We start from the raw sequence: 23,665 nt of genomic DNA on the forward strand, positions 1-23,665 counted from the left end.
AACGTTGTCCTACAGAAACAATAGCGCCTAACAGGAAAGAGTTGTGACGTCATCAGGCATGCGTGTGGGCGCTGCTCTAGCGAGAACTTGAAAATTATCCATTACGGTAATTTTTATTATCCTGTGTCTTGTTATTTTCTGTGATAGTTTATCAGGCTGAAATATGTTTTTCTGGTTATTGTTTGTGTGTTTTAGTAAATGGTGGTCAGAGGCTCAGGACAAAAAGCGCTTGGTGTCTGACCCGCGGGACTCGAAGGTTAAGAGGAAACTGAGAGGCCTCAAACTGCCGCCGGGGTTTCCGAACACTGCAGTAGCTCAGGCCTACCTGCAGCCTGCTGTTGACCAGTCAGACAGCTCATTCAGTTGGGGACGCCCACAGTTCGACCTGATCAAAGAATATCCTTCCTCTCTGCATCAGTTTGGGTGCCGGTGTGTGTAAGTGTGTGGACGTCTCCTTAACTGCTCTTTCACATTCTGTCAGAGTCGTTTTGGCTGGAACGCTCGTAAGACTGAGGAGACCCTTCAACCTGTGATGAAGCAGCTCAATGTCCAACAGGTGAGAGAGAATCCCGTCCATGCAACAGGTCACAACGCCACCTGGTGTTTAGTTTGCTTGTTCCCATTCCACTGTGTAGATTTGACAGGTGAGAGCAGTGAAGCCACATTTAAACATTGTTCCCTTATTTTGGTTGCAGACTCAGTTGCAGCTTGACTCATTCTTCCGCATGGAACAGCAGGAAAAGCAGAAAATCCGTAGCCAGCGACTCCGCCGCGCAGTCACCTGCCTGAAAAGAAAGGAGAGGGAAGGAGCAGAAGAGGAGGACACAGAAGAGGAGATCCCTTCCCCATCAAAATCTAAGAAGCCTATCATGAAGAGTCAGGAGAGAGGCAGTGGAGGATTAGGGGAGGGGCCTGTGATAGGCGGAGGGTTTCTGGGATCAGGTGCGATGGAGGAACCTGCTCTTACGTCTCTGAAGGATGTGAGCTGCAGCAGACAGTGCAGTGAACCTGGCGCCTCTCAGAGACAGAGCAGTAGCACGTCTGGAGATGACAGTGATGGCAGCAGCAACGTTCCTATGGTTACAGCCCGGTCTGTTTTTGAGGGTGGCCAGCAAGGTCGCAGCACCAAAAGTATGAGAGGTAGAGGAAGGGGAAAGAGGAAGAAGGAGTGAGGAAGATAAAACTTTAGGTGCTAAACTTGAATGGAAATATTTTTCAAATATTGCAGTAGCAAGACTATACACCCAAATAATGTCTGTATGTGTGATATTTACTACTATAAGCAACAGATTGGTTGTGCCCCAAGGTTCTTGAAATGCAGTAATATCTCCATCTGGTGGACAGTTAATGCAGGTACAATAAAATTTCCATAATAGCTGTAGTATTTATATATGAAGTGGAACAACATTGATGAAATGATTTATTGAATTTTGTAAACTACTTTTGTAACACACAAAATGTTTTTACATGTTTTGATGTGTATTTGTGCGAATAATAGCTATATTTTGTATTAAATAAGGTTTTGGGGGAAGTAAAGTCTCTTGTCTCCCACGTGTTTTGGGGTGTTACAGTGAGACTTGGACAAGTGTTGGCCCTCAGTGCCTCACATCCTTTAAAGTTATTGCTATTCGCCAGTACGCTTGACAGAGCAGCTGCTGCTGTCACTTCAATGACAGAGGGTCTCATGTGGGCGGAGTCGAGGGCTAAACAGGGTGGTTGGACAGGAACTTAAAGAAAGGAGATGTGTAACTCAAAACTGGCATAATTGGAATCCGGCAGGCTACTGCAGATCTGGATCCAGATAGACTGAAATTCAAGCGAGTTTATTTGGGACTAAACCACGAAGGGCTTTTGTGTGCCACAGATATTCTCTCTCATCATTCTTTCCTTACTTGGACCTGGATTAATCCTAACATGGAAACACAACAGTCCAAACCCACAGAGGACTCCAAAAGCAGAGAAGGTGGGTGTTTCATATTGTGAAATACAGCAGTGGAAAAAGTCAGAGTTAGTTCAGTTGCAGTTTTTTTTAATATATGAATCATTTTGTTCTAAAATAATTGTAATCTTTATGCTTGGGCTGTGTGACACGTGGCCTTGTTGATTTAACTCCTGCAAATGATCTTGTGTATGACAGATAATGAGCCATTACTATGGGCAGAGACCTTAAGCTAAGTCCCACGGCAAGCGCTGACCTCAGGCGACTTTAGCATTGCAGCATTGCCGCTCTGTCCTTTACCCTATACAAGAATGGCATAACTAAAGTTGTATGTCAGTTGTGCATATTGACACCGAGTTGGATGCCTGCATATTGGCGTTAGATCACAAACAAGTGGCAGGATCTGTGAGGCATTATGAGCCCAATGGCATCAATTTCAGTACAGTTAAATTTAACCTCATGATTGTTGTTTATAGTAGCTATGCAAAAATGCTCATCTGAATCCGCAGCAGGTCGTAAGTTTGTAGTTTTTATCTTATCTCTCCTAATTACTGTAAAATCATAATTTTGGTGTCTAAACGTATGTTTATCAGGCCAAGTAATCCATTTGTGGTCCTTCTGACAATCTTACTATTTTTGAGAAATTTGAGATGAAAATGATCCAGAACTGTGAAATGTGAGAGCGTGCCTGAGGAGTGAAGTGTACTTTGTACAGTTTTGTTCCCCTAAAAAAATGGTGATGTGCAGAGCTGCCATAAGTACACACTGCAAAAACTCATATCGAAGAAAGTAAAAAAAGAGACTTGTTTAAAGAAAGATGGATTTGAAATCACCCAAGCAAAGGAACAAGATGTTTGCTTTATTTAAGACAGAGGCTAATCTTAGTTAAATAAGAATTATGTCTAGTTTTAAGGCACATTTTGATTATTTAGTGCCTACACATTTTGCTAGTTTTGATAATTCTTACCCCACTGGCAGATTTATTTGCTTAATACAAGGCAATTTGGCTAGATTTCGGATTATTTGTCTTATTTGAGAGGGACAGTTTTTGCAGTGCAGACGCATAAAGTTGATCAGCTACAGTGTGGGAAAGACTATGGAAGCTAGGCTCAGAAAAGAGGAGAACATCTGCGAGCAGCAATATGGTTTTATGCCTGTAAAGAGCACTACAGATGCAATATTGATTTAAGATCAATGATGCAGAAGATGCCAGAAGGCGTTTCGCTGTGTTTGTGGATTGAAAGAAAGAAAGACGCAACATTCCTGTAGTGGGGCTAAGTGAATGTGAGAGGGGTAGTTTCACTTTTACTTTCACTTTTGATACTCTATGCTTCTTACCCTTTGTGCTGCTATACAGTGCTGCTGGAACCTCAATTTACCCGAGGGAGTTCTATCTAATTGTAGCAGGATGAAGGTCCTGGGTACTGATTGAAAAGATGTTCCTGCTACCTTGGCTAACGGGGGAATTCCCCTTTGGTTGACCTGCTCGAGGAATGGTCTTTAGTGCGAGCCATCCCGGCCACAAAGGTCCTACGGTCACATAATCTAATCCAGTTTATAAAATATTTGTGATGACAGTGTGGCAGCAGTGAAATGCGCAATAGAAGTGCATTCAAGGTGGAGGGATTACCTGAAAGATCGCCTCTGAGCCTTTTCTCATTTGCAGTGATGATGGACATGTTGACAGACAGTTAAGCTCAGAGAAGGAGTCTCCATGGACAATAATGTTTTCAGATGATGTGATTTGTGGTAAGAGTAGATGAGGACTAGCCTGTAGAGGTGGAGATGCACTCTGGAGAGAAGGGGAATGAAAGTCAGTCAGAGCAAGATGGAGTACATGTCTATGAATGATAGGGAGCATGGTGGAATTATGAAGGTAGATGAGCTACTGGGGTTCAGCTATTGAAAATAATGGAGAGTGTGTTAGACCCCATTCAACTTGAGGTTTACAATCCAGCTGGAGCGAGACTCGATCTGGATTGCTTTCTAGCCGGATAGCATTCAGATCTGTTTTTCAAATCTCGCTCATCCCACACACGTGTCCAAATTCAATACAGCTCAAGCCGAATTCAGGTAGTGCACGCGGGTGTGTATGGGGGTTCTCAAAGACAAAACAGATGGCCGCCACCTCTGGCACAGGAGCTGCGAATACGACACTTTCCATTGAAAGTTAAAAATTATCAACTGTTACTGCTTACATTATTCAGCTCAATAGGTTGCAAACCCCAGTCTGAATGGGGTCTTACAGAGGTGAAGAAGAGAATACAGGCTGTGTGATGTGGCAGGAGTGATTTGTGATATAAGGGTATCTGTGAGAGTGAGAATTAAAGTTTACAAATCAGTACTGACACCAACCAAGTTTGTGGAGTGGTCTGAAAGAAATCACCTGAGGCTGAACGTGAGTAAGACCAGAGAGATGGTGATTGACTTCAGGAGGAAGAAGACAACTTTACAGCCACTTAGGATTAGGGGGGAGGTGGTGGACTACAAATACTTGGGAGTGGTGATCGGCAACAGACTAGACTGGGCATCTAATACTGACGCTGTGTGCAAGAAGGGTATGAGTAGACTCTATTTCCTGAGGAAGCTGAGATCCTTCAATGTGTGCAGCAAGATGTTGGAGATGTTCTACAATAGTGTTGTTGCCGGTGCCATTTTCTTTGCTGCTGTGTGTTGGGGCAGCAGCATCAGAGCCAGGGATTCAGATAGACTGAACAAGATCATTAAGAGAGCTGGATCTGTACTTGGTCAAGGGCTGGAGTCGCTGGAGATGGTGATGGAGAGGAGGACACTGAGGAAGTTGTTGTCCATTATGGATAATGAACAGCACCCTCTCCACCGTACAGTGGTCAGACAGCGGAGCAGCTTCCCACACAGGCTGCTTCAGCCCCGCTGTCGAAGGGACAGATACAGGAAATCTTTCCTGCCACATGCCATCACACTGTATAATAAAAGCTGATCCTTACTTTATCAGTATATTGAGACACCCCATGACATCTGATGTATACTGCTAATCCATATATCAGTTCTAATATACTATTACAGTACATTATTACTGCACACTGTACATGATTATTGCACACTTTGTTGTACATATTATATTTTTTCTTTATTTCGAATTTTAATTTTATATATTTTATTTCTATTTTATTCCTTATTTTATTCTACTACTAATAGTGGGAACAAGGGTGCACTGTCTAAGTGTAAATGCTGCTACTGCAAAGAAATTTCCCAGCTTGGGATGAATAAAGTATTTCTGTTTTATTCTAACTATGTTGCTCTAAAAGACTGAAGGTGTAGCTGGAGGTGGAAGAGAAGCAGAGGCAATTTTTCTTGGGAGTGACTGGATTATGAATGAGCAGAGGGACAGCAATAAAGTCAGTGTGTGCAGAAGAGGGATGTGGGGGATGTTGGGAGAAGGATGTTGAGGAGGGAGCCTCTAGGCAGGAGAAGAAGACGGAAACCAAAGAGAAGGTTTGTGGATTGGGTGAGGGTGAACATGTAGTTGGTTGATGTGACTAAAGAAGATACAAAGGACGGAGTGACATGGAGATGTATGATGTGTGATGCCTACCTTGACCTCCGTAGCCCTCATTGATTATAATTGTGATTTGTGATGTTTGACTCAGCAAACTGCGCCTGATCCATTTTGCTACCGATTCTAAGATCTGTTACTATTCAGTCTCTAAACATTTGGGACATTTTGGCATTGCCTCTCTCTCTCTTTGTGTCTCTCTTGTGACTGACCAACCAGGTGCAGCTGTCGATACAGAGCTGGTCACACATATAATGGCGCAACATTTCCGCCCATCTCTCATTGGCCCGGAGGCTTGGGAGGGCTACAACTTTGGTGACCTGGAAATCCGCATCAAAGAGTCCACAGATCTCTACGGAGTGATGTTATGGCCCTCGGTAAACAGGAAGTCCACATCCAAACAGCAGAACAACATCTAATTGAGTAAAATGATATAACTCTAGGTTCTTAGCTTCTAACTTTAGCTGAAGGGTTTTAGCCATGCTAATGCTCCCCAGAAGCATTTACTGAAAAAAGTCTGAAGGACCTAAATGACATGGTGAGATGCTGAAGAGTTTCGCTCATTCATGTCTGCAATATAAACATATTAATTTGCAGTTGTTTAATTGGCATCATTTGGTTGGTTGGCCTTAAAAGGCTCTATAAAAATAATTTAATTACTTGTTATAGCATGATGAATTAGGTTTATCCATTTGGTTTTGTTGTTGGGTTTGTGCATGGTGCCCTGCTGTTTGCATGTTTGTGTTTTGAAATTTTAGTTCAATGATTAATTTATATTTTGTATTAGTTATCATGGGTATATTTATATTTTTGTATACGTTTTTATTTTTTTTGTTTAAAGGGGTGGCCATTTATAAGCTTTTGCTTCTGCCTACACCCTTTCATACACATGGCTACGGTGTTTTCATTTTGAGTTTTCTTTGCTATTTTGAGTCTGTGTGTGCCTCATTCATTCATTCATTCAAGAGTACTTTGTTATGTCCCTGTTGCAGGTGATTCCGCATATGCACACATTGCACACCAAATCCATTTCCTCTGTAGAAAACCACTCAAATCTCCGTTTGTCCTCTGAATAGCAATGCATCAGGTATGATGTGCCTGAAAACACCCACACACAGGCTGTTGGATTCATCCTGCCCCTTTGTCCCCAGTGCCTTACTTGCGTTGATTTTTTCCATTGTCTAAATAGCAATGTACAGTCTAACACACCCCAAATAGATTTGCACCATGTGTTTTAGACCATGCACCACAGATCCTCAAGATGCTGGCCCATAGAATTGTGGGACTTTATTTTATCATGATAACATGTAACCATAAAAATGAACTAACTATTGGTTTTACACTAAAAACATTCTCAAATCTGTGTGTGTGTGTGTGTATGTATGGAATCTTTCCTGGTATAAGCAAAGTTTTAACCTGAAGCAGCTCATTTTAATAACGTATGTTGCAGAATTCCTTATGTGGATATTCTCCTTGACTCACGCACTCTGAGCCGGTCCATCCTCCTGTTCCGCATCCCTCCAGAGAGCAGAGTGTGGAGAGCAGCGTCTCCTTTTCATTTAAAATGACAGGCACATACAGTAAATCCATTGCTTCTTAGACACTGTATTTGTTTATTAATTAAAGGGTTCAGCACCTCTGGGTCAGTTTTGACCCCTTTAAATGACAGGCTGAGTGTTGTGTGGGCCGCTGAAGAGGAGGTACTGCTGGCCCACCACCACCAGAGGGTGCCCTGCCTGGAGTGTGGGCTCCAGGCACCAGAGGGCGCTGCCGCCTCACCAGAGCAGCCAGGGTGACAGCTGTCACCCATCACTGGACACAGCTGTTCCACTCAGCACGGAGGTATATCAGCAGGACGGCGTCTCCACCTCAGTGCCGAGATATCGCCTTGAGATAGAGGTAAACTACTCTGCAGCATATTCTGTATATTTGATAATACGTGTTAAACCTTTCAGGACAGCTGACTACCGAAAGCCAATTGCTTGGATAAGTACTCACCTTCCTGTTTTAACGTGACGAGAGGTGGAGGCGGCTTCTTCCCTCTCCGTGTTACTGGGTGCAGCCGCATCCACACCTGTGTGTTTGTTGCTCTCTCTTGCCAGCAGTACCGGATCCGACGAGCGGAGGCAGTGGCCACCTGGGACTTCGGGACTTGGCGGTTCTGGTATTTCCAGGGTTCGGTGGCAGAGGAGATCTGGGTGGTTCCGGTTCGACTCGGACGGACGTCTCCTACCTTCGAGCCTGCCCACACGACACCAGCAGAATTCGGCTTAATCCCAAATTGCTGATTGTTGTATTGGTTGTGCTCGTTTCACAACAGTAAAACTTGTTATTTACCTTCTCCATTGTCCGTTCATTTGTGCCCCCTGTTGTGGGTCCGTGTTCCTACACTTTCACAACAGGATATCTCGGCCAGCGTCATGGATCCCGAGGGGCGTCAACCGGCTGTTGAACGGCCAATGGAAGAACAGGACGCGCAGGCGTCCGCGGGAGGGGTAATCGGTGAGTTGCAGCGGATCCTCACCGCTTTCACGACTCGGTTGGATTGCATGACCGAGCAGAACGTCCTCCTGAACCGCAGGGTGGAGGCTCTCGCCGCGCAGGTGGAAGCGCGCCCCCCGGGCGCCGCTGCAGCTCTCCCTCCCGTAGATCCTGTGCGTAACGTTGACATTCCACTGGTTGTTCAACGACCTCTCCCTCCTTCCCCGGAAGCATACATAAGCCCTCCAGAGCCGTACGGAGGCTGTGTGGAGACGTGCGCGGATTTTCTGATGCAGTGTTCGCTCGTCTTCGCACAGCGTCCCGTTATGTACGCGACCGATGCTAGTAAAGTAGCTTATGTCATAAACCTGCTTCGCAGTGAGGCACGCGCTTGGGCTACAGCGCTCTGGGAGCAGAATTCACGGCTCCTTCTGACATACGATGGGTTTGTGAGGGGGCTCAGAACCGTGTTCGATCACCCTAATAGAGGAGAAACCGCTTCAACCGTGCTACTGTCAATGAGACAGGGGCGCCGGAGCGCAGCTGTTTATGCAGTCAACTTCTGCATCGCGGCTGCGAGATCCGGCTGGAATAACGCTGCCCTCCGCGCCGCCTTTGTAAACGGACTGTCTTTGGTTCTCAAGGAGCACCTGGTGGCTAAGGACGAACCGCGGGATTTAGACGGGCTTATCGATCTTGTCATACGGTTGGACAACCGGTTAGAAGAACGTCGGCGGGAACGAGACGAAGGGCGTGGCCGGGCACGCGCCGTCCCTCTCCCTTCCGGTTCCGACCGCGCTCCGCCTTCCCCACGCTCCACGGCCCCTGCGCTCCGTGGGGCCACAGCTCCCCCTACTGACGAAGCTATGGACACAAGTAGGGCAACATTTAGGGCACCAGCTGCACAGAGGAGACGGGCCCATGGAGCTTGTTTTGTTTGTGGTGCACTAGAGCACCATGTGAGAGACTGCCCCGAGCGGTTACAACACCAACGCCCGCCCCTAGAGACTGGGTTAGGGGTGGGTCGAGACATTCACGTGGGACACACCCACATTGCTACACGACTCCCAGTCACGATCCTGTATGAGGATTTAACCCTGAAGGCCCCAGCACTGGTGGACACGGGCTCTGAGGGGAATCTGTTGGACTGCAGATGGGCCAGGGAGATAGGGCTCCCTCTGGTGGCACTTACCTCACCTGTGCAGGTTCGAGCACTAGATGGCTCCCTGCTCCCTCCGATCACACATAAGACACCACCTGTAACGCTGGTGGTGTCAGGAAACCACCGGGAGGTGATCGAGTTTTTTGTGACTCAGGCCACTTCCCGTGTGGTTTTAGGCTTTCCCTGGATGTTGAAGCACAACCCCCGGATTGATTGGCCGTCCGGGGTAGTGGTTCAGTGGAGCGAGACCTGCCATCGGGTGTGTCTAGGTTCCTCGGTTCCTCCCGGCTCCCAAGCTAAGGAGGAGGTCAGAGTCCCGCCCAATCTGGGGACGGTGCCGGTAGAGTACCACGACCTTGTCGACGTGTTCAGCAAGAATCTGGCGCTCACACTCCCCCCCCACCGTCCGTACGATTGTGCCATCGATTTGGTTCCAGGCAGTGGGTTCCCGTCCAGTAGACTGTACAACCTCTCACGGCCTGAGCGTGAATCAATGGAGACCTACATCCGGGACTCGTTAGCTGCCGGGTTGATCCGAAATTCCACCTCCCCGATGGGCGCAGGTTTCTTTTTCGTGGGTAAAAAAGATGGCGGACTTCGTCCATGCATCGATTATAGGGGGCTGAACGAAATCACGGTTCGCAACCGATACCCGTTACCCCTGTTGGATTCGGTGTTCACGCCCCTGCATGGAGCCAAGATTTTTACCAAGCTTGATCTTAGAAACGCGTATCATCTGGTTCGGATCCGGAAGGGAGACGAGTGGAAGACGGCATTCAACACCCCCTTAGGTCACTTTGAGTACCTGGTCATGCCGTTCGGCCTCACAAACGCCCCCGCGACGTTCCAAGCCTTGGTTAACGACGTATTGCGGGACTTCCTGCACCGGTTCGTCTTCGTATACCTAGACGATATACTCATCTTTTCTCCGGATCCTGAGACTCATGTCCGGCAAGTACGTCAGGTCCTGCAGCGGTTGTTAGAGAACCGGCTGTTTGTGAAGGGCGAGAAGTGTGAGTTCCACCGCACTTCTTTGTCCTTCCTGGGGTTCATCATCTCCTCCAACTCCGTCGCTCCTGATCCGGCCAAGGTTGCGGCGGTGAGAGACTGGCCCCAACCAACAAGCCGTAGGAAGTTGCAACAGTTCCTAGGCTTTGCTAATTTCTACAGGAGGTTCATTAAGGGCTACAGTCAGGTAGTTAGCCCCCTGACAGCCCTGACCTCACCAAAAGTTCCCTTCACCTGGTCGGATCGGTGCGATGCCGCGTTTAAGGAGTTGAAACGGCGCTTCTCGTCTGCACCCGTTCTGGTGCAGCCCGATCCTAGTCGCCAGTTAGTGGTTGAAGTGGACGCCTCGGACTCAGGGATAGGAGCCGTGCTGTCCCAGAGCGGGAAGACCGATAAGGTCCTTCACCCGTGTGCCTATTTTTCCCGCAGGTTGACCCCAGCCGAACGGAACTATGACGTCGGCAATCGAGAGCTCCTCGCGGTGAAAGAGGCTCTTGAGGAGTGGAGACATCTGTTGGAGGGAACGTCCGTGCCATTCACGGTTTTCACTGACCACCGGAACCTGGAGTATATCAGGACCGCCAAGCGGCTGAACCCCAGGCAAGCCCGCTGGTCACTGTTCTTCGGCCGTTTTGACTTCCGGATCACCTACCGTCCCGGGACCAAAAACCAAAGATCGGATGCCTTGTCCCGGGTACACGAAGATGAGGTCAAAACGGAGCCGTCGGATCCCCCGGAACCCATCATCCCGGAGTCCGCTATCGTGGCCGCCCTCACCTGGGACGTGGAGAAGACCGTCCGGGAGGCCCTGACACGAGACCCGGACCCCGGAACCGGACCGAAGAACAAACTCTACGTCCCACCAGAAGCCAGGGCTGCAGTTCTGGACTTCTGTCACGGTTCTAAGCTCTCCTGTCACCCTGGGGTGCGAAGAACCGTGGCAGTCGTCCGGCAGCGCTTCTGGTGGGCGTCCCTGGAGGCCGACGTCCGGGGTTACATCCAGGCCTGTACCACCTGTGCCAGGGGCAAGGCGGATCACCGTAAGACACCGGGATTGCTACAGCCGCTGCCCGTGCCTCATCGCTCCTGGTCCCACATCGGCCTGGATTTTGTCACGGGTCTCCCGCCGTCCCAGGGAAACACCGTCGTCCTCACGATAGTGGACCGTTTCTCCAAGGCGGCCCACTTCGTGGCCCTCCCGAAGCTCCCAACGGCCCAGGAGACAGCGGACCTCCTAGTCCACCACGTCGTCCGTCTGCATGGGATACCATCAGACATCGTCTCCGATCGCGGTCCCCAGTTCTCCTCGCATGTTTGGAGGAGCTTTTGCCGGGAACTGGGGGCCACGGTCAGTCTCTCGTCCGGGTACCACCCCCAGACCAACGGACAAGCAGAGCGGGCAAACCAGGAGATGGAGCAAACCTTGCGCTGTGTAACAGCCGCGCACCCGACGGCCTGGAGTACCCACCTGGCCTGGATCGAGTACGCGCACAACAGTCAAGTGTCGTCCGCCACCGGCCTCTCCCCCTTTGAGGTGTGTTTGGGGTATCAACCCCCGTTGTTTCCGGTGGTTGAGGGGGAGGTCGGTGTGCCCTCGGTCCAGGCCCACCTACGGAAGTGCCGTCGGGTGTGGCGTGCCGCCCGTTCTGCTTTGTTGAAGGCCCGGATGAGGGCGAAGAACCATGCAGACCGGCGGCGGGCCCCGGCCCCTACGTATCGTCCTGGGCAGGAAGTGTGGTTGTCCACCAAGGACATCCCTTTGCAAGTGGACTCCCCAAAACTCCAGGAACGCTACATCGGACCCTTCAAGATCCTTAAAGTCATCAATCCCGCCGCAGTGAGGCTCCAGCTCCCGGCCTCACTGCGGATCCATCCAGTATTTCATGTTTCCCGGATAAAACCCCATCACACCTCACCCCTCTGCACTCCGGGTCCGGCACCACCTCCTGCCCGGATCATCGACGGGGAACCGGCTTGGACTGTGCGCCGGCTCCTCGACGTCCGTCGAATGGGCCGGGGTTTTCAGTACCTGGTGGACTGGGAGGGGTACGGTCCCGAAGAACGCTCCTGGGTGAAGAAGGGCTTCATCCTGGACCCGGCCCTCCTGGCCGACTTCTACCGTCGCCATCCGGACAAGCCCGGTCGTGCGCCAGGAGGCGCCCATTGAGGGGGGGGTCCTGTTGTGTGGGCCGCTGAAGAGGAGGTACTGCTGGCCCACCACCACCAGAGGGCGCCCTGCCTGGAGTGTGGGCTCCAGGCACCAGAGGGCGCTGCCGCCTCACGAGAGCAGCCAGGGTGACAGCTGTCACTCATCACTGGACACAGCTGTTCCACTCAGCACGGAGGTATATCAGCAGGACGGCGTCTCCACCTCAGTGCCGAGATATCGCCTTGAGATAGAGGTAAACTACTCTGCAGCATATTCTGTATATTTGATAATACGTGTTAAACCTTTCAGGACAGCTGACTACCGAAAGCCAATTGCTTGGATAAGTACTCACCTTCCTGTTTTAACGTGACGAGAGGTGGAGGCGGCTTCTTCCCTCTCCGTGTTACTGGGTGCAGCCGCATCCACACCTGTGTGTTTGTTGCTCTCTCTTGCCAGCAGTACCGGATCCGACGAGCGGAGGCAGTGGCCACCTGGGACTTCGGGACTTGGCGGTTCCGGTATTTCCAGGGTTTGGTGGCAGAGGAGATCTGGGTGGTTCCGGTTCGACTCGGACGGACGTCTCCTACCTTCGAGCCTGCCCACACGACACCAGCAGAATTCGGCTTAATCCCAAATTGTTGATTGTTGTATTGGTTGTGCTTGTTTCACAACAGTAAAACTTGTTATTTACCTTCTCCATTGTCCGTTCATTTGCGCCCCCTGTTGTGGGTCCGTGTTCCTACACTTTCACAACACTGAGGAATGAAGGACTTTGTTTCCCACAGGCTTTGGTGTTGTGTTACTTCTTGGAGACCAACCGTGACAAGTACAACCTGTGTGACAAAAATGTGATTGAACTTGGTGCTGGAACTGGTCTTGTCACCATCATATCCAGTCTGTTAGGTAACATAAAAACATCCAGTGATTGACTTTTTGCTGCAGGTTTCACATTTGTTTCCATTGTCATCACTTTTCAGATTTTCTTTGACATTTTACTTTGTTTGCATTTCATGTTTAAATCTCAACTGCACTGCTTTTTTTCAGGGGCTAAAGTGACCTCTACTGACCTTCCAGATGTTTTGGGAAATCTGCAGCACAATGTTATGCGCAATACCAGGGGTCGTTGCAAGTATGTTCCCCAGGTACATTTTTATAGTTCTAATGCCTGGTTCACACGGCAGGATGTTAAAATTGTCTGTAGGTTTCCAAAACCTGAGAGACCACACAGGTGGAGATAAAAATCATAACTCTAACAATGTTGGTTGTACAGTGTGTGGTGTTCAGCCAGACGGTAAGGACAACAACACCACACGTGAACAGATTTCACACACGAACATTCCCAGGTCAGACAGGAAATCTCGCAAAATCTCTCGAGATTAAACATGACTCCAAAAACAAAACAAACAGAAGGAGTTACTTTGTGGACTATTTACAACAGAGGAAAAAAAGATACCAAAAAAGGTGTTCTTTAAAGTAGACCTGCACTGAAATAAATGTGGTCAGATTTCAGAAAGAAATACCTGATATGTATTTATAAGACCCTTGTGAATGCAGTAAAGTAAATCTGTAAGCCCAAATTTGTAATTCAGCGGAGAGATCTTCGTTTAAAAATGACAAATTTGCAGCTAAAATTTAGCGCTCCGCGAAAACAGTTTGTATATCCGGATCATTTCCATGACGTCAGGGACAAGACGACGCGCTCCCGCCTTCAGTCCGATCCTGCATTGAAATTGATTTTATCTGTTAGTAATGTTACTGTTATACACATCCTGGTTTCAGCATCCAAAAGTAAGCTGCAATGAATGCGAGATACAGCTCTGCATGCTCAGATCAGTGGCGGCATCGACAGCGGGCGCCGTTCTTCCCCGACGCCTCTCTCTCACTGCCTCTGATGCGCTTACCGAGTGCATGCGCTCATTAAATTCCGCCGCGGGCCACTCACACCCCCGTGTCTGCGGCTACACAGCAGACATGGCTCTGTCTACTGAATGGAGGTGCAGCCAACTTGGCACAAGTCCAGAGACTATGCTCGCCGTTTTGCTGTGGAGCAGCCGGTGACAGCTGTTGCTCGCAAGGACAGACTTCTTGCGGCAAAATCCGCAGCGCCGCACGTCTCGGTAATTGGAGCCGCAGAGCTCCGTGGCCGCTGAGAGAGGTTTATATCTTTTTAATGACTTGAATTCTTTGCGGGTCTCGCCTCCGGTGTTACCACCGCGGGGTACGGAGGCGAGACCCGCAAAGAAGACAGTAGATTTTCAATGCGACACCACTCAATCAAATGGGCGTATGAAGAAGTCCCCAAAAATAATTTTCAAGCACAAATAAAAGAAATGTGTACTCACCAAGCGTACCGCAAGACAATATGAAGTTTTAAAAAAGTAGATCCTTCCGTATAAGACAATAAAAAGGTGCAGATGCAAACTGACGTAAATCCACAAATTACAGTTGGCGCGTGCAATACATGCTGGGATAGTGTCTTTTCCCTGACGTCTCGGCAGCGTTTCCGGATGTGATGACAGTTTTGCGGAGGGCTAAATTTTAGCTGTAAATTTCTCATTTTTAAATGAAGATTTCTCCGTTGAATGACAGATCTGGGCTTGCAGATTTACTTTACTACATTCAGAAGGATCTTATGTGTAAATATAGTCATTTTTTGGTCCAAAGATCTGACTGCATTTATTTCAGTGTAGGTCTACTTTAAAAGGAGTGGAAACAGCGTGACCACCGGACTTCTGATAAGTCAGAACAGCTGTTTTAATTTTATTTTCTGCTCTGTGCGTCCATCACCTAGCGCTTCCTGATTGGCTGCATGTCACATTCAGCAGGGTGCGCGCTTGTTTGTGTCGGAGAACAAAACACACACTGCGACATCAGGCCAAGACAATCCAACATGTTGAATATCCCCGATTTGTGATCGGAGCGCTCTTGACGTCCTTCGGAGCGGATCAGAGTGTTCTTAACACACCACACATGGCAGGAATATCTGATAAGCTTATCTTTAGCGTCATCCTGATTGTTGGGGCGTCCTTGATTGTTGGAAGGGGAAGATCGGGTCCTATATCAGCCTAATTATCTTGCCATGTGAATCAGGCTTAACATGTACATAAACAGATTGTACTTAAAATATCCAGTTGTACAGTGTAATCTGGAAACTTAAGTATCCACAGCACTTCACTTTTTCCACATTTTGTTATGTTACAGTCTTATTCCAAAATGGATGAAATTCATTTTTCCCTCAAAATTCTACACACAATACCCCACAATGACAATGATAAATTTATTAATAATAATAAAAAAACTAAGAAATCACATGCATATCCTTTGCCATAAAGCTCAAAACTGAGCTCAGGTGCCTCCTGTTTTCACGGATCATCCTTGAGATGTTTCTACAGCTTAATTGGAGTCCACCTGGGTAAATTCTTTTGATTGGACATGATTTGGAAAGGCACACACCTGTCTACATATAACGTCCCACAGTTGACAGTGCAGGTCAGAGCACAAACCAAGCATGAAGTCAAAGGAATTGTCTGTAGACCACAGTGAAAGGATTTTAATTTAAATTTAATATTTATTTAACCAGGTTAGCACCTGGTGGAAATCCACGTGAACACGGGGAGAACATGCAAACTCCACACAGAAAGGGCACAGGTGGGAATCAAACCCATGACCTTTTTGCTGTGAAGGAACAGTGCTAACCACTAAGCCACCGTGCTGCTGTGGATTGTCTTGAGGCACAAATCTGGGTAAGAGTACAGAAACATTTCTGCTGCTTTGAAGGTAACAACACAGTGGCCTCTATCATCTGTAAATGTAAGAAGCTCAGATCCAACAGGACTCTTCCTAGACTTGGCTGCCCATCTAAACTGAGTGATCAGTGGAGAAGGACTTTAGTCAGTGAGGTGACCAAGAACCTGATGGTCACTCTGTCAGAGCTCCAGCATTCATCTGTGGTTGCCCTTCCAGAAGGACAACCATCTCTGCAGCAATCCACCAATCAGGCCTGTACGGTAGAGTGGCCAGACAGAAGCCACTCCTTAGTAAAAGGCACATGGGAGCCTGCCTAGCGTTTGGCAAAAGGCACCTGAAGGACTCTCAGACCACGAGAAACAAAATTCTCTGGTTTGATGAGACAAAGATTGAACTCTTTGGCCCAAATGCAGGCATCATGTTTGTAGGAAACCAGGCACCATCCCTACAGTGAAGCATGGTGGTGGCAAGATCATGCTCTCGGGATGTTTCTCAGCAGCAGGAACTGGGAGACTAGTCAGGATTGAGACTTGACCTTAGGCTGGTGTGACGGTTCATTTTTCAGCAGAACAATGACCCTAAGCATACAGTCAAGATATCAAAGGAGTGGCTTCAGGAAAACTCTGTGAATGTCCTTGGGTGGCCCAGCCAGAGCCCAGACCAGAATATGATTGAACATCTCTGGAGAGATCTGAAAATGTCTGTGCACCGACGCTCCCCATCAAACCTGATGGAACTTGAGAGGTGCTGCAAAGAGGAATGGGCAAAACTGTCCAAAGATAGGTGCACCAAGCTTATGGCATCATATTCAAGAAGACTTGAGGCTGTAATTGTTGCCAAAAGTGCATCAACAAAGTATTGAGTATGGCTGTGAATACTTATGTACATGTTATATCTTAGTTTTTTATTTTGAATAAATTTATTACAATAAATAAATAAATAAAACCATGTCATTATGGGGTGGTGTCAGTAGAACTTTGAGAGGAAAATGTATTTTCTCCATTTTGGGATAAGGCTATAACATAACAAAATATGGACAAAGTGAAGCGCTGTGAATACTTTGTGGATATACTGTATATATACAATACTACCCAAAAACTGTAGGCATTGATTTTCAATAATCATGAGGAAAATATGCTTTATGATAGTGAATAAAAATAGTGAATATAAATAAATCTTTAATACTGAAATATTTTAGCACCATGATTTAATTGACTATGAAGTTAATGGATTATCTATATTATAATAGCCAAGTGGCCTCTGTGCGCATGTATGCATGCGTGGGTGTGTATGGCTTCAATCTCTGAGAAACTGGGGAGAGCCGATATTTGCCCTTTGGAATGCTTATGTATTTTGGGTCAAGAATGAATGCTGCCAAAATGGAACGTTGATAGGACTAATATTTTTAGGGAAACTATGGATATAAGATAACAACACTGAACAATGGACGTTGATATTTACATTCTGGACTCATACGCCAATCCAGCAGGGGGCAGTAAAACATCTATATATTAAAACCGTGTGCACACGTGTGAGTGCATGCGTGATTTTATTTAGTAAGTTTAATGTAAGTACATAATATAATTGTAAATACATAAAAATACATGGATGACACAAGAAAGTGAAAACACTTATTTCCATTGCAGTCCATTTAAAAATCAAATGACAAAATAGAAGTAATAGTAAATAATAATAATGATGATGATAATAATAATGAAAATAATAATTGTGTGTCTATGATAACAAGAATAAAAAAATACATTAAGACAGTAAATTAACATTTTAAAATTATGTAATTAACAGGAAATAGAAGGCTTGAGTTCTTCTAAAAATTGTTGAGGTCTAAGGTTCTAAAAACCTTCTGAACTCACACACAGTTCCAACTCATTATAGAAACTCTGCATAATTTATTACAACCCTTGGAAAACGTCAGCTACCAATTTTATAAACACTACCCAATCTAGAGCCCCTGGACGCCCACTGGCAACACGCTAGTTATTATTATTATTATTATTAAAATTATGCTGTTTCATTTCTAAGTGGAAAAACATCTTTCCAACATTGTATAAAATAAATAATGTATAAATGTCTCGCAACCTGGTCCCAGATAAGCGGTTGAAGATAAGTGAGTGAAGTGATAAATATATAACAAAATTTAATGCATAATTATCATATAGATAACACAACAAAAGCATCACTTGTACATTTAATTTTCTTGAGACAAGTCAGGGAATGAATAGACAAACTCTGAATATGTCTTGGACTTCATTTACATCAGCCATTAAAAGAAATATGTGGTTCTGTAGTTATGAAAAATAGTGACACTGCAAAAAGGAGACTAATGAGGGAACCCACCAAGACACACAAGAACTCTGAAGGAGTTGTAGGTTTTAATAAGAATAAGAATAAGAAAGAACTTTATTTATCCCAAAGGAACTTGTTTTGCCAGAGTGTCAAAACAGTAAACATTTCTTTTTACATTGACAATGAGTACAACATGTTTATGCGACATGACTGAAACACATTGCACAAGATGTTTGACAGTATTGCACATAGCTCTGAGTAACTGAAAAACTCTGATCATTATTTATTCATCCTGCAGAAGGGGGAGGAGTTATACAGTCTGATTGCCACAGGTAGGAAAGACCTCCTGTGGTGTTCTGTGGTGCATCTTGGCGGCCTCAGTCTTTGGCTGAAGGTGCTCTGACAGGACATCAGTGTGGCATGCAGGGGGTGGGAGGTGTTGTTCCGGGTGGTGAGCAGTTTCCTCAACATCCTCCTCTCTGACTCCTCCACCACAGACTCCAGCGGCACCCCCAGGACGGATCCAGCTCTCCTGATGAGCTTGTTGAGTTTGTTCATGTCATGTCATGCCTTCAGCATGCTGCCCCAGCACACTACAGCGTAGAAGATGACAGTGGAGACCACACTGAGTGATAAAACATAGGCAACATATTTCTGCAGACATTGAAAGATGTGAGCCTCCTGAGGAAGTACAGTCGGCTCTGACCTTTCTTATACACAGCATCTGTGTTTACAGTCCAGTCCAGTTTGTTGTCTATGTGGACACCCAGGTACTTGTAGTAGTCCACAATGTCCACCTCCGTTCCATTAATGGTAACTGGGTTTGGACGGGTCTTTCATCTTCTGAAGTCCACCACCAGTTCCTTCATCTTAGATACATTGAGCTGCAGGTGGTTGAGTTCACACCACTCTACAAACCTGTCCACCACACTCCTGTACTTAGCTGATGCAGCCCACAATGGCAGAGTCATCCGAAAACGTCTGCAGGTGGCAGGACCGTACCAGAACCTGAAGTTTGAGGTGTAGAGTGTGAATAGAAACGGAGACAGGACTGTCCCCTGCGGTGCACCTGTGCTGCTCCTGATGGTGTCAAATGTAATGTCCTGAAGCCTTACGAGGTCTATTAGAAAAGTATCCAATCTCATTATTTTTTTCAAAAACCATATGGGTTTGAATCACGTGTGATTACATCAGACATGCTTGAACCCTCGTGGGCATGCAAGAGTTTTTTCACGCCTGTCGGTTACGTCATTCGCCTGTGGGCAGTCTTTGAGTGAGGAGTGGCCCACCCTCTCGTCGATTTTTTTCATTGTTTAGGAATGGCTCAGAGACTGCTGCTTTGTTTGATCAAAATTTTTTCAAAAACTGTAAGGCACAACTGAGTGTACACCATTCGATAAATTCAGCTGGTTTTCGGTAAAACTTTTAACGGCTGATGAGAGATTTTGGAGTTTTACTGTCGCCATAAGGACGGCCCACGGCGCCTGACGGCAATCTGCCCTCCGAGGCGGCGTCGTCTCGCTGTTTCAAGCTGAAAACTTCCTAATTTCTGGCTCTGTGGACCCAAGACGTCGTGAGATAACAGAGAACTTTCAGAAGAATTCGGGATCAGGAGTTTATCCAGACATTCCACTGTTAAAGGAGATTTTGTAATGAAAGAAGGTGCGGGCAGATTCGCATGTCGGGCCAGACCCAACCGCGGGGGGTCGCGACAGGAAAAACACCTCCATTGGAAACCTTAACGGACAAGTTGGAACATGCCCAGCTGTTAAACAATTTCTCAGATACTCACTTGTTGAAAGCCATCAAAAGCTGCCTGAATTTTACAAATGGTTTTCAACACAGAGGTGTTTTTCCTGTCGCGGCGCAGACGGATTTGCGGCGTCATCACGGAACCGACTCGGCGAATTTGCCCGCACGTTCTTTCATTACAAAATCTCCTTTAACAGTGGAATGTCCGCATAAACTCCTCATGCCGACTTCTTCTGAAACGTCTCTGTTCTCTGATGACGACCTGGGTGAACAGAGCCTTAAATTAGGATGTTTTCAGCTCGAAACAGCCAGACGGACGCCACCTCCGACCGCGCCGCGCCGATCCTCTTTGTGAGCTGTCCTTAAAGCGAAAGAAACTCCACAACCTCTCATCAGCCGTTAAACTTTTCACCAAGAACCAGCTGAATTTCTCGAATAGTGTGCACTCGGATATTTCTCACCGGTCCTGAAAAAATTTTGATAAAGCAACGCGCGCCGTCTCCAGCAGCGTCTCAGACAAAGGATTTCAGCCGAGAGGGCTGGACCAGTGCTCACTCAAAGCCTGCCCACAGGCGAATGACGTCACCGACACGTGAAAAAACTCACGCATGCGCACAAGGGTTCAAGCATGTCTGGTGTAATCGCACGTGATTCAAATCCATATATTTTTTTTTTTTTATAAAACTGCCGGTTAGTTTTCTAATAAACCTCGTACATACAGTGGGCGGCCTGTGACGTAGTTGGTAATCCAGGCCACCAGTGGAGCCTCCACCAGTGGAGCCTCCACCTTCATGTCCCGTATCTTAATGTTGAGCAAGTCAGGCCAGATGGTGTTGAACGCACTGGAGAAGTCGAAGAACATGAGTCTCACAGTGCTGCCTGTGCAGCATGAAGATGATGGCATCCTTCACTCCCCTGTTGGGCTGGTACGCAAACTGCAGGGGGTCCAGTGATGATACGTAACCTTGTGGAAGTACCATAGGATGAGCCTTTCAAGTCATTTCATAACATGTGATGTTAGGACCACAGGTCTGTAGTCATTAAGGGTGTTGGGGTTCTTCTCCTTGGGCACAGGGACCAGACAAGAGGTTTTCCACCACTCAGGAACAACCATCTGGCTTAGGCTCAAGTTGAAGATGTGCTGGAAAATCCCACACCACACTCTGGGGCTGAGGCCGTCAGGACACAGGCGAATAAATTCTCTTCTCGGGGTCGTTTTGACAGTTGGGGTTTTTCTGTAATTATTGTATGGCTTTGCCTTGCAATATGAAGCGCCTTGGGGCAACTGTTTGTTGTGATTTGGCGCTATATAAATGAAATTGATTTGATTAGATTCTCACCTTCTCTGCAGTGATGGTGTTGGGGAGGATGAGGGAGTGGTGGAGGCAGGTTGGTAGGAAGAGGGGGTGGTGATGATTGGGGTGTGAGGTGAGTGCACAGAGGAGGGGGAGTACTGAGAGGAGCTGGACTAAGGGTGGGCAGAGACTGTGTTGTCAAACCTGTTGAAGAACAGGTTTAACTCATTGGCCTCATGAAGTTTGCTCGCACCAGCTGATAGCCGGGTTAACTCAATGCAGAGTCCGGAATGCTGTCATTCATCCATGTTTCCGTGAAGCACAAGACTGAGCCCTCATGAAACACGCTGTTGCTCCTCACAAGTAAGGTTAATTCATTCATTTTGCACGCCAGCAATCTTACGTTGCCCATAACAATGGAAGGAAGATACAGCTGATATTTCCTCTTCCTTTGTCTATGTCTCAACCCGGCTCCACGGCCTCAGTATTTCCTCCACAGTTCTTTAGGGATATTATTATAATAGTTGTGAATAGAGAAGTGGTTCTTATAAAACTATTATGGTTTGAATATAATAATGCAAAATTTAAAAACTTGCTTCTGTAAGACTGTTTCCACAATCGCATAGAATTTTTAGTGGACTGGGTGACTTGATGAGTGCAAATGGGTGTGTACCGTGTCTTGTTTGAAGATTTAATAATCACCACATCATTGTATATATGCACGGAAAAGTGAGTGAAATTCTCATTTTAAAACAATTTTTTTTGAAAATGAGAATGAAAATATAATATGTGATATATAACGTAGCTGTGTTTACAGGTTACAGAGCTCATCTGGGGCCAAGAAGTCAAGTGGCGTTTCCCAAGAGCAACACATCATTTTGACTACATCCTGGCAGCTGACGTGGTGTACGCCCACCCCTACCTGGAAGAGTTAATGGACACTTTTGACTACCTGTGTCAGGAGGACACACAGATCCTGTGGGTCATGCGTTTCCGCCTTGACCCAGAAAACAGCTTTGTGGATCGCTTCCAGAAACACTTCCACGTAGAGGAGCTCTACGACCTCCCGAGTCTCAGTATCAAACTGTACCGAGCCTGGAGGAAGGATAATGGAACCACGGGCCGTTCAGGACAGACTGCTGCTTGAAACATGAACCATGGCTGCTGAATGACACAAGTGGTTATGAAGCAAAAACATGTTGCTTCAGAAATGTCAAGATGTTTTTTCTGTGTGATGGTGTTTGGGAAATGCACTCTCTTGTCTCTATAAGTGTTATTATGTGATAGAGGCTGTGGAAATTCCCCCAATTTTAGGCAGAAAAAGCACTTTAAATAATAATAAAATAAATAAATAATAAAAATTAAGAAAAGCTTGAACAACCACTAATGGACTTACAGAATGATGTCCGCTGAGCTGCGACAGCAGTCCTCAGAAAAATAAATAAATCAAAAGAGAATATCTGGTTTGTGCGCTCTTCTGAGGCCAGGCATGATGCATGCAGTGCTTGATGTGTGTGTACAGCCGCATAAAACTCCATTAGATTAGATTAGGACAGGACGCACGGGCAACGTGATCTTTTGGAAGTGCTCCAGTGAAAATAAAAAGAATGAAGCCAGAGTGCTGACATCATCCATCCAGCATGGCATGCACAGCGAGTGTGCGCTGAGCAGAAGCATTAAACTTAAATCCACTTCTGTCCTCAGAAAAATAAATAAATAAACAATAAATCTGGTTTGTGCAGGTCCCTGGGACAGGGCATGTCCACAGACAGGACATGTCCAGCCCACATGTGCACATGGGGTGTGCGCTGAGCAAAGCATTAAACTTAAATCCACTTCTGTCCTCAGAAAAATAAATAAATAAACAATAAATCTGGTTTGTGCAGGTCCATGGACAGGGCATGTCCACAGACAGGACATGTCCAGCCCGCACATGCATGTGGGGTGTGCACTGATTAGAAGCATTAAACTTAAATCCACTTCTGTCCTCAGAAAAATAAATAAATAGAGGTAAACACAATAAATCCAGTTCATGCAATTTATGTGTCCAGTCCAGCACGTGTGCACGGTGGGTGTGTGCTGACCAGGAACTCACTCACTCATTCATCTTCAACCGCTTACTCTAATTAAGGGTCATGGGGGCTGGAGACTATCCCAGCGTTCATAGGGCGTGAGGCGGGGTACACCCTGGACAGCACGCCAGTCTGTCACAGATTCACATATAGACAAACACATTCACACCTGCACACACACCTACGGACAATTTAAATTTTCCAATTCACCTAACCTGCAT

The 23,665-nt window shown here is 46.7% G+C and overlaps 2 protein-coding genes across 2 annotated transcripts in view; both read left to right on the forward strand.

Moving 5' to 3' along the window:
- The window catches only part of ercc5 (excision repair cross-complementation group 5), a 51,983-nt gene extending 50,794 nt beyond the window's left edge, over positions 1-1,189 (forward strand). Inside the window, exons 14-15 of the mRNA XM_034192624.1 lie at positions 472-556; positions 696-1,189. Of these exons, the coding sequence (XP_034048515.1) occupies positions 472-556; positions 696-1,172 (562 nt within the window). The 3' untranslated portion in view covers positions 1,173-1,189. The remainder of the gene's footprint in view (positions 1-471; positions 557-695) is intronic.
- Positions 1,061-23,583, forward strand: LOC117529757 (protein-lysine methyltransferase METTL21E-like). Its single transcript, XM_034192614.1, has 6 exons — positions 1,061-1,189; positions 1,865-1,963; positions 5,694-5,851; positions 13,060-13,177; positions 13,319-13,416; positions 22,190-23,583. The coding sequence occupies exons 2-6, from the start codon at positions 1,915-1,917 to the stop codon at positions 22,517-22,519; spliced, it is 753 nt and encodes a 250-aa protein (XP_034048505.1). The 5' UTR covers positions 1,061-1,189; positions 1,865-1,914; the 3' UTR covers positions 22,520-23,583.
- The last annotated feature ends 82 nt before the right edge of the window (positions 23,584-23,665 follow it).

The sequence above is a fragment of the Thalassophryne amazonica genome, chromosome 2 (assembly GCF_902500255.1).
Source record: "Thalassophryne amazonica chromosome 2, fThaAma1.1, whole genome shotgun sequence".
Taxonomy (NCBI): domain Eukaryota; kingdom Metazoa; phylum Chordata; class Actinopteri; order Batrachoidiformes; family Batrachoididae; genus Thalassophryne; species Thalassophryne amazonica.

Bases quoted from the DNA above. Each gene is read 5' to 3' on its own strand.
- LOC117529757 (XM_034192614.1), top strand. From the start codon at position 1,915: ATGGAAACACAACAGTCCAAACCCACAGAGGACTCCAAAAGCAGAGAA. The intron at 5,852-13,059 runs GTAAACAGGAAG...TGTTTCCCACAG, and splicing joins GAGTGATGTTATGGCCCTCG to GCTTTGGTGTTGTGTTACTT. The intron at 13,417-22,189 runs GTACATTTTTAT...CTGTGTTTACAG, and splicing joins GTTGCAAGTATGTTCCCCAG to GTTACAGAGCTCATCTGGGG.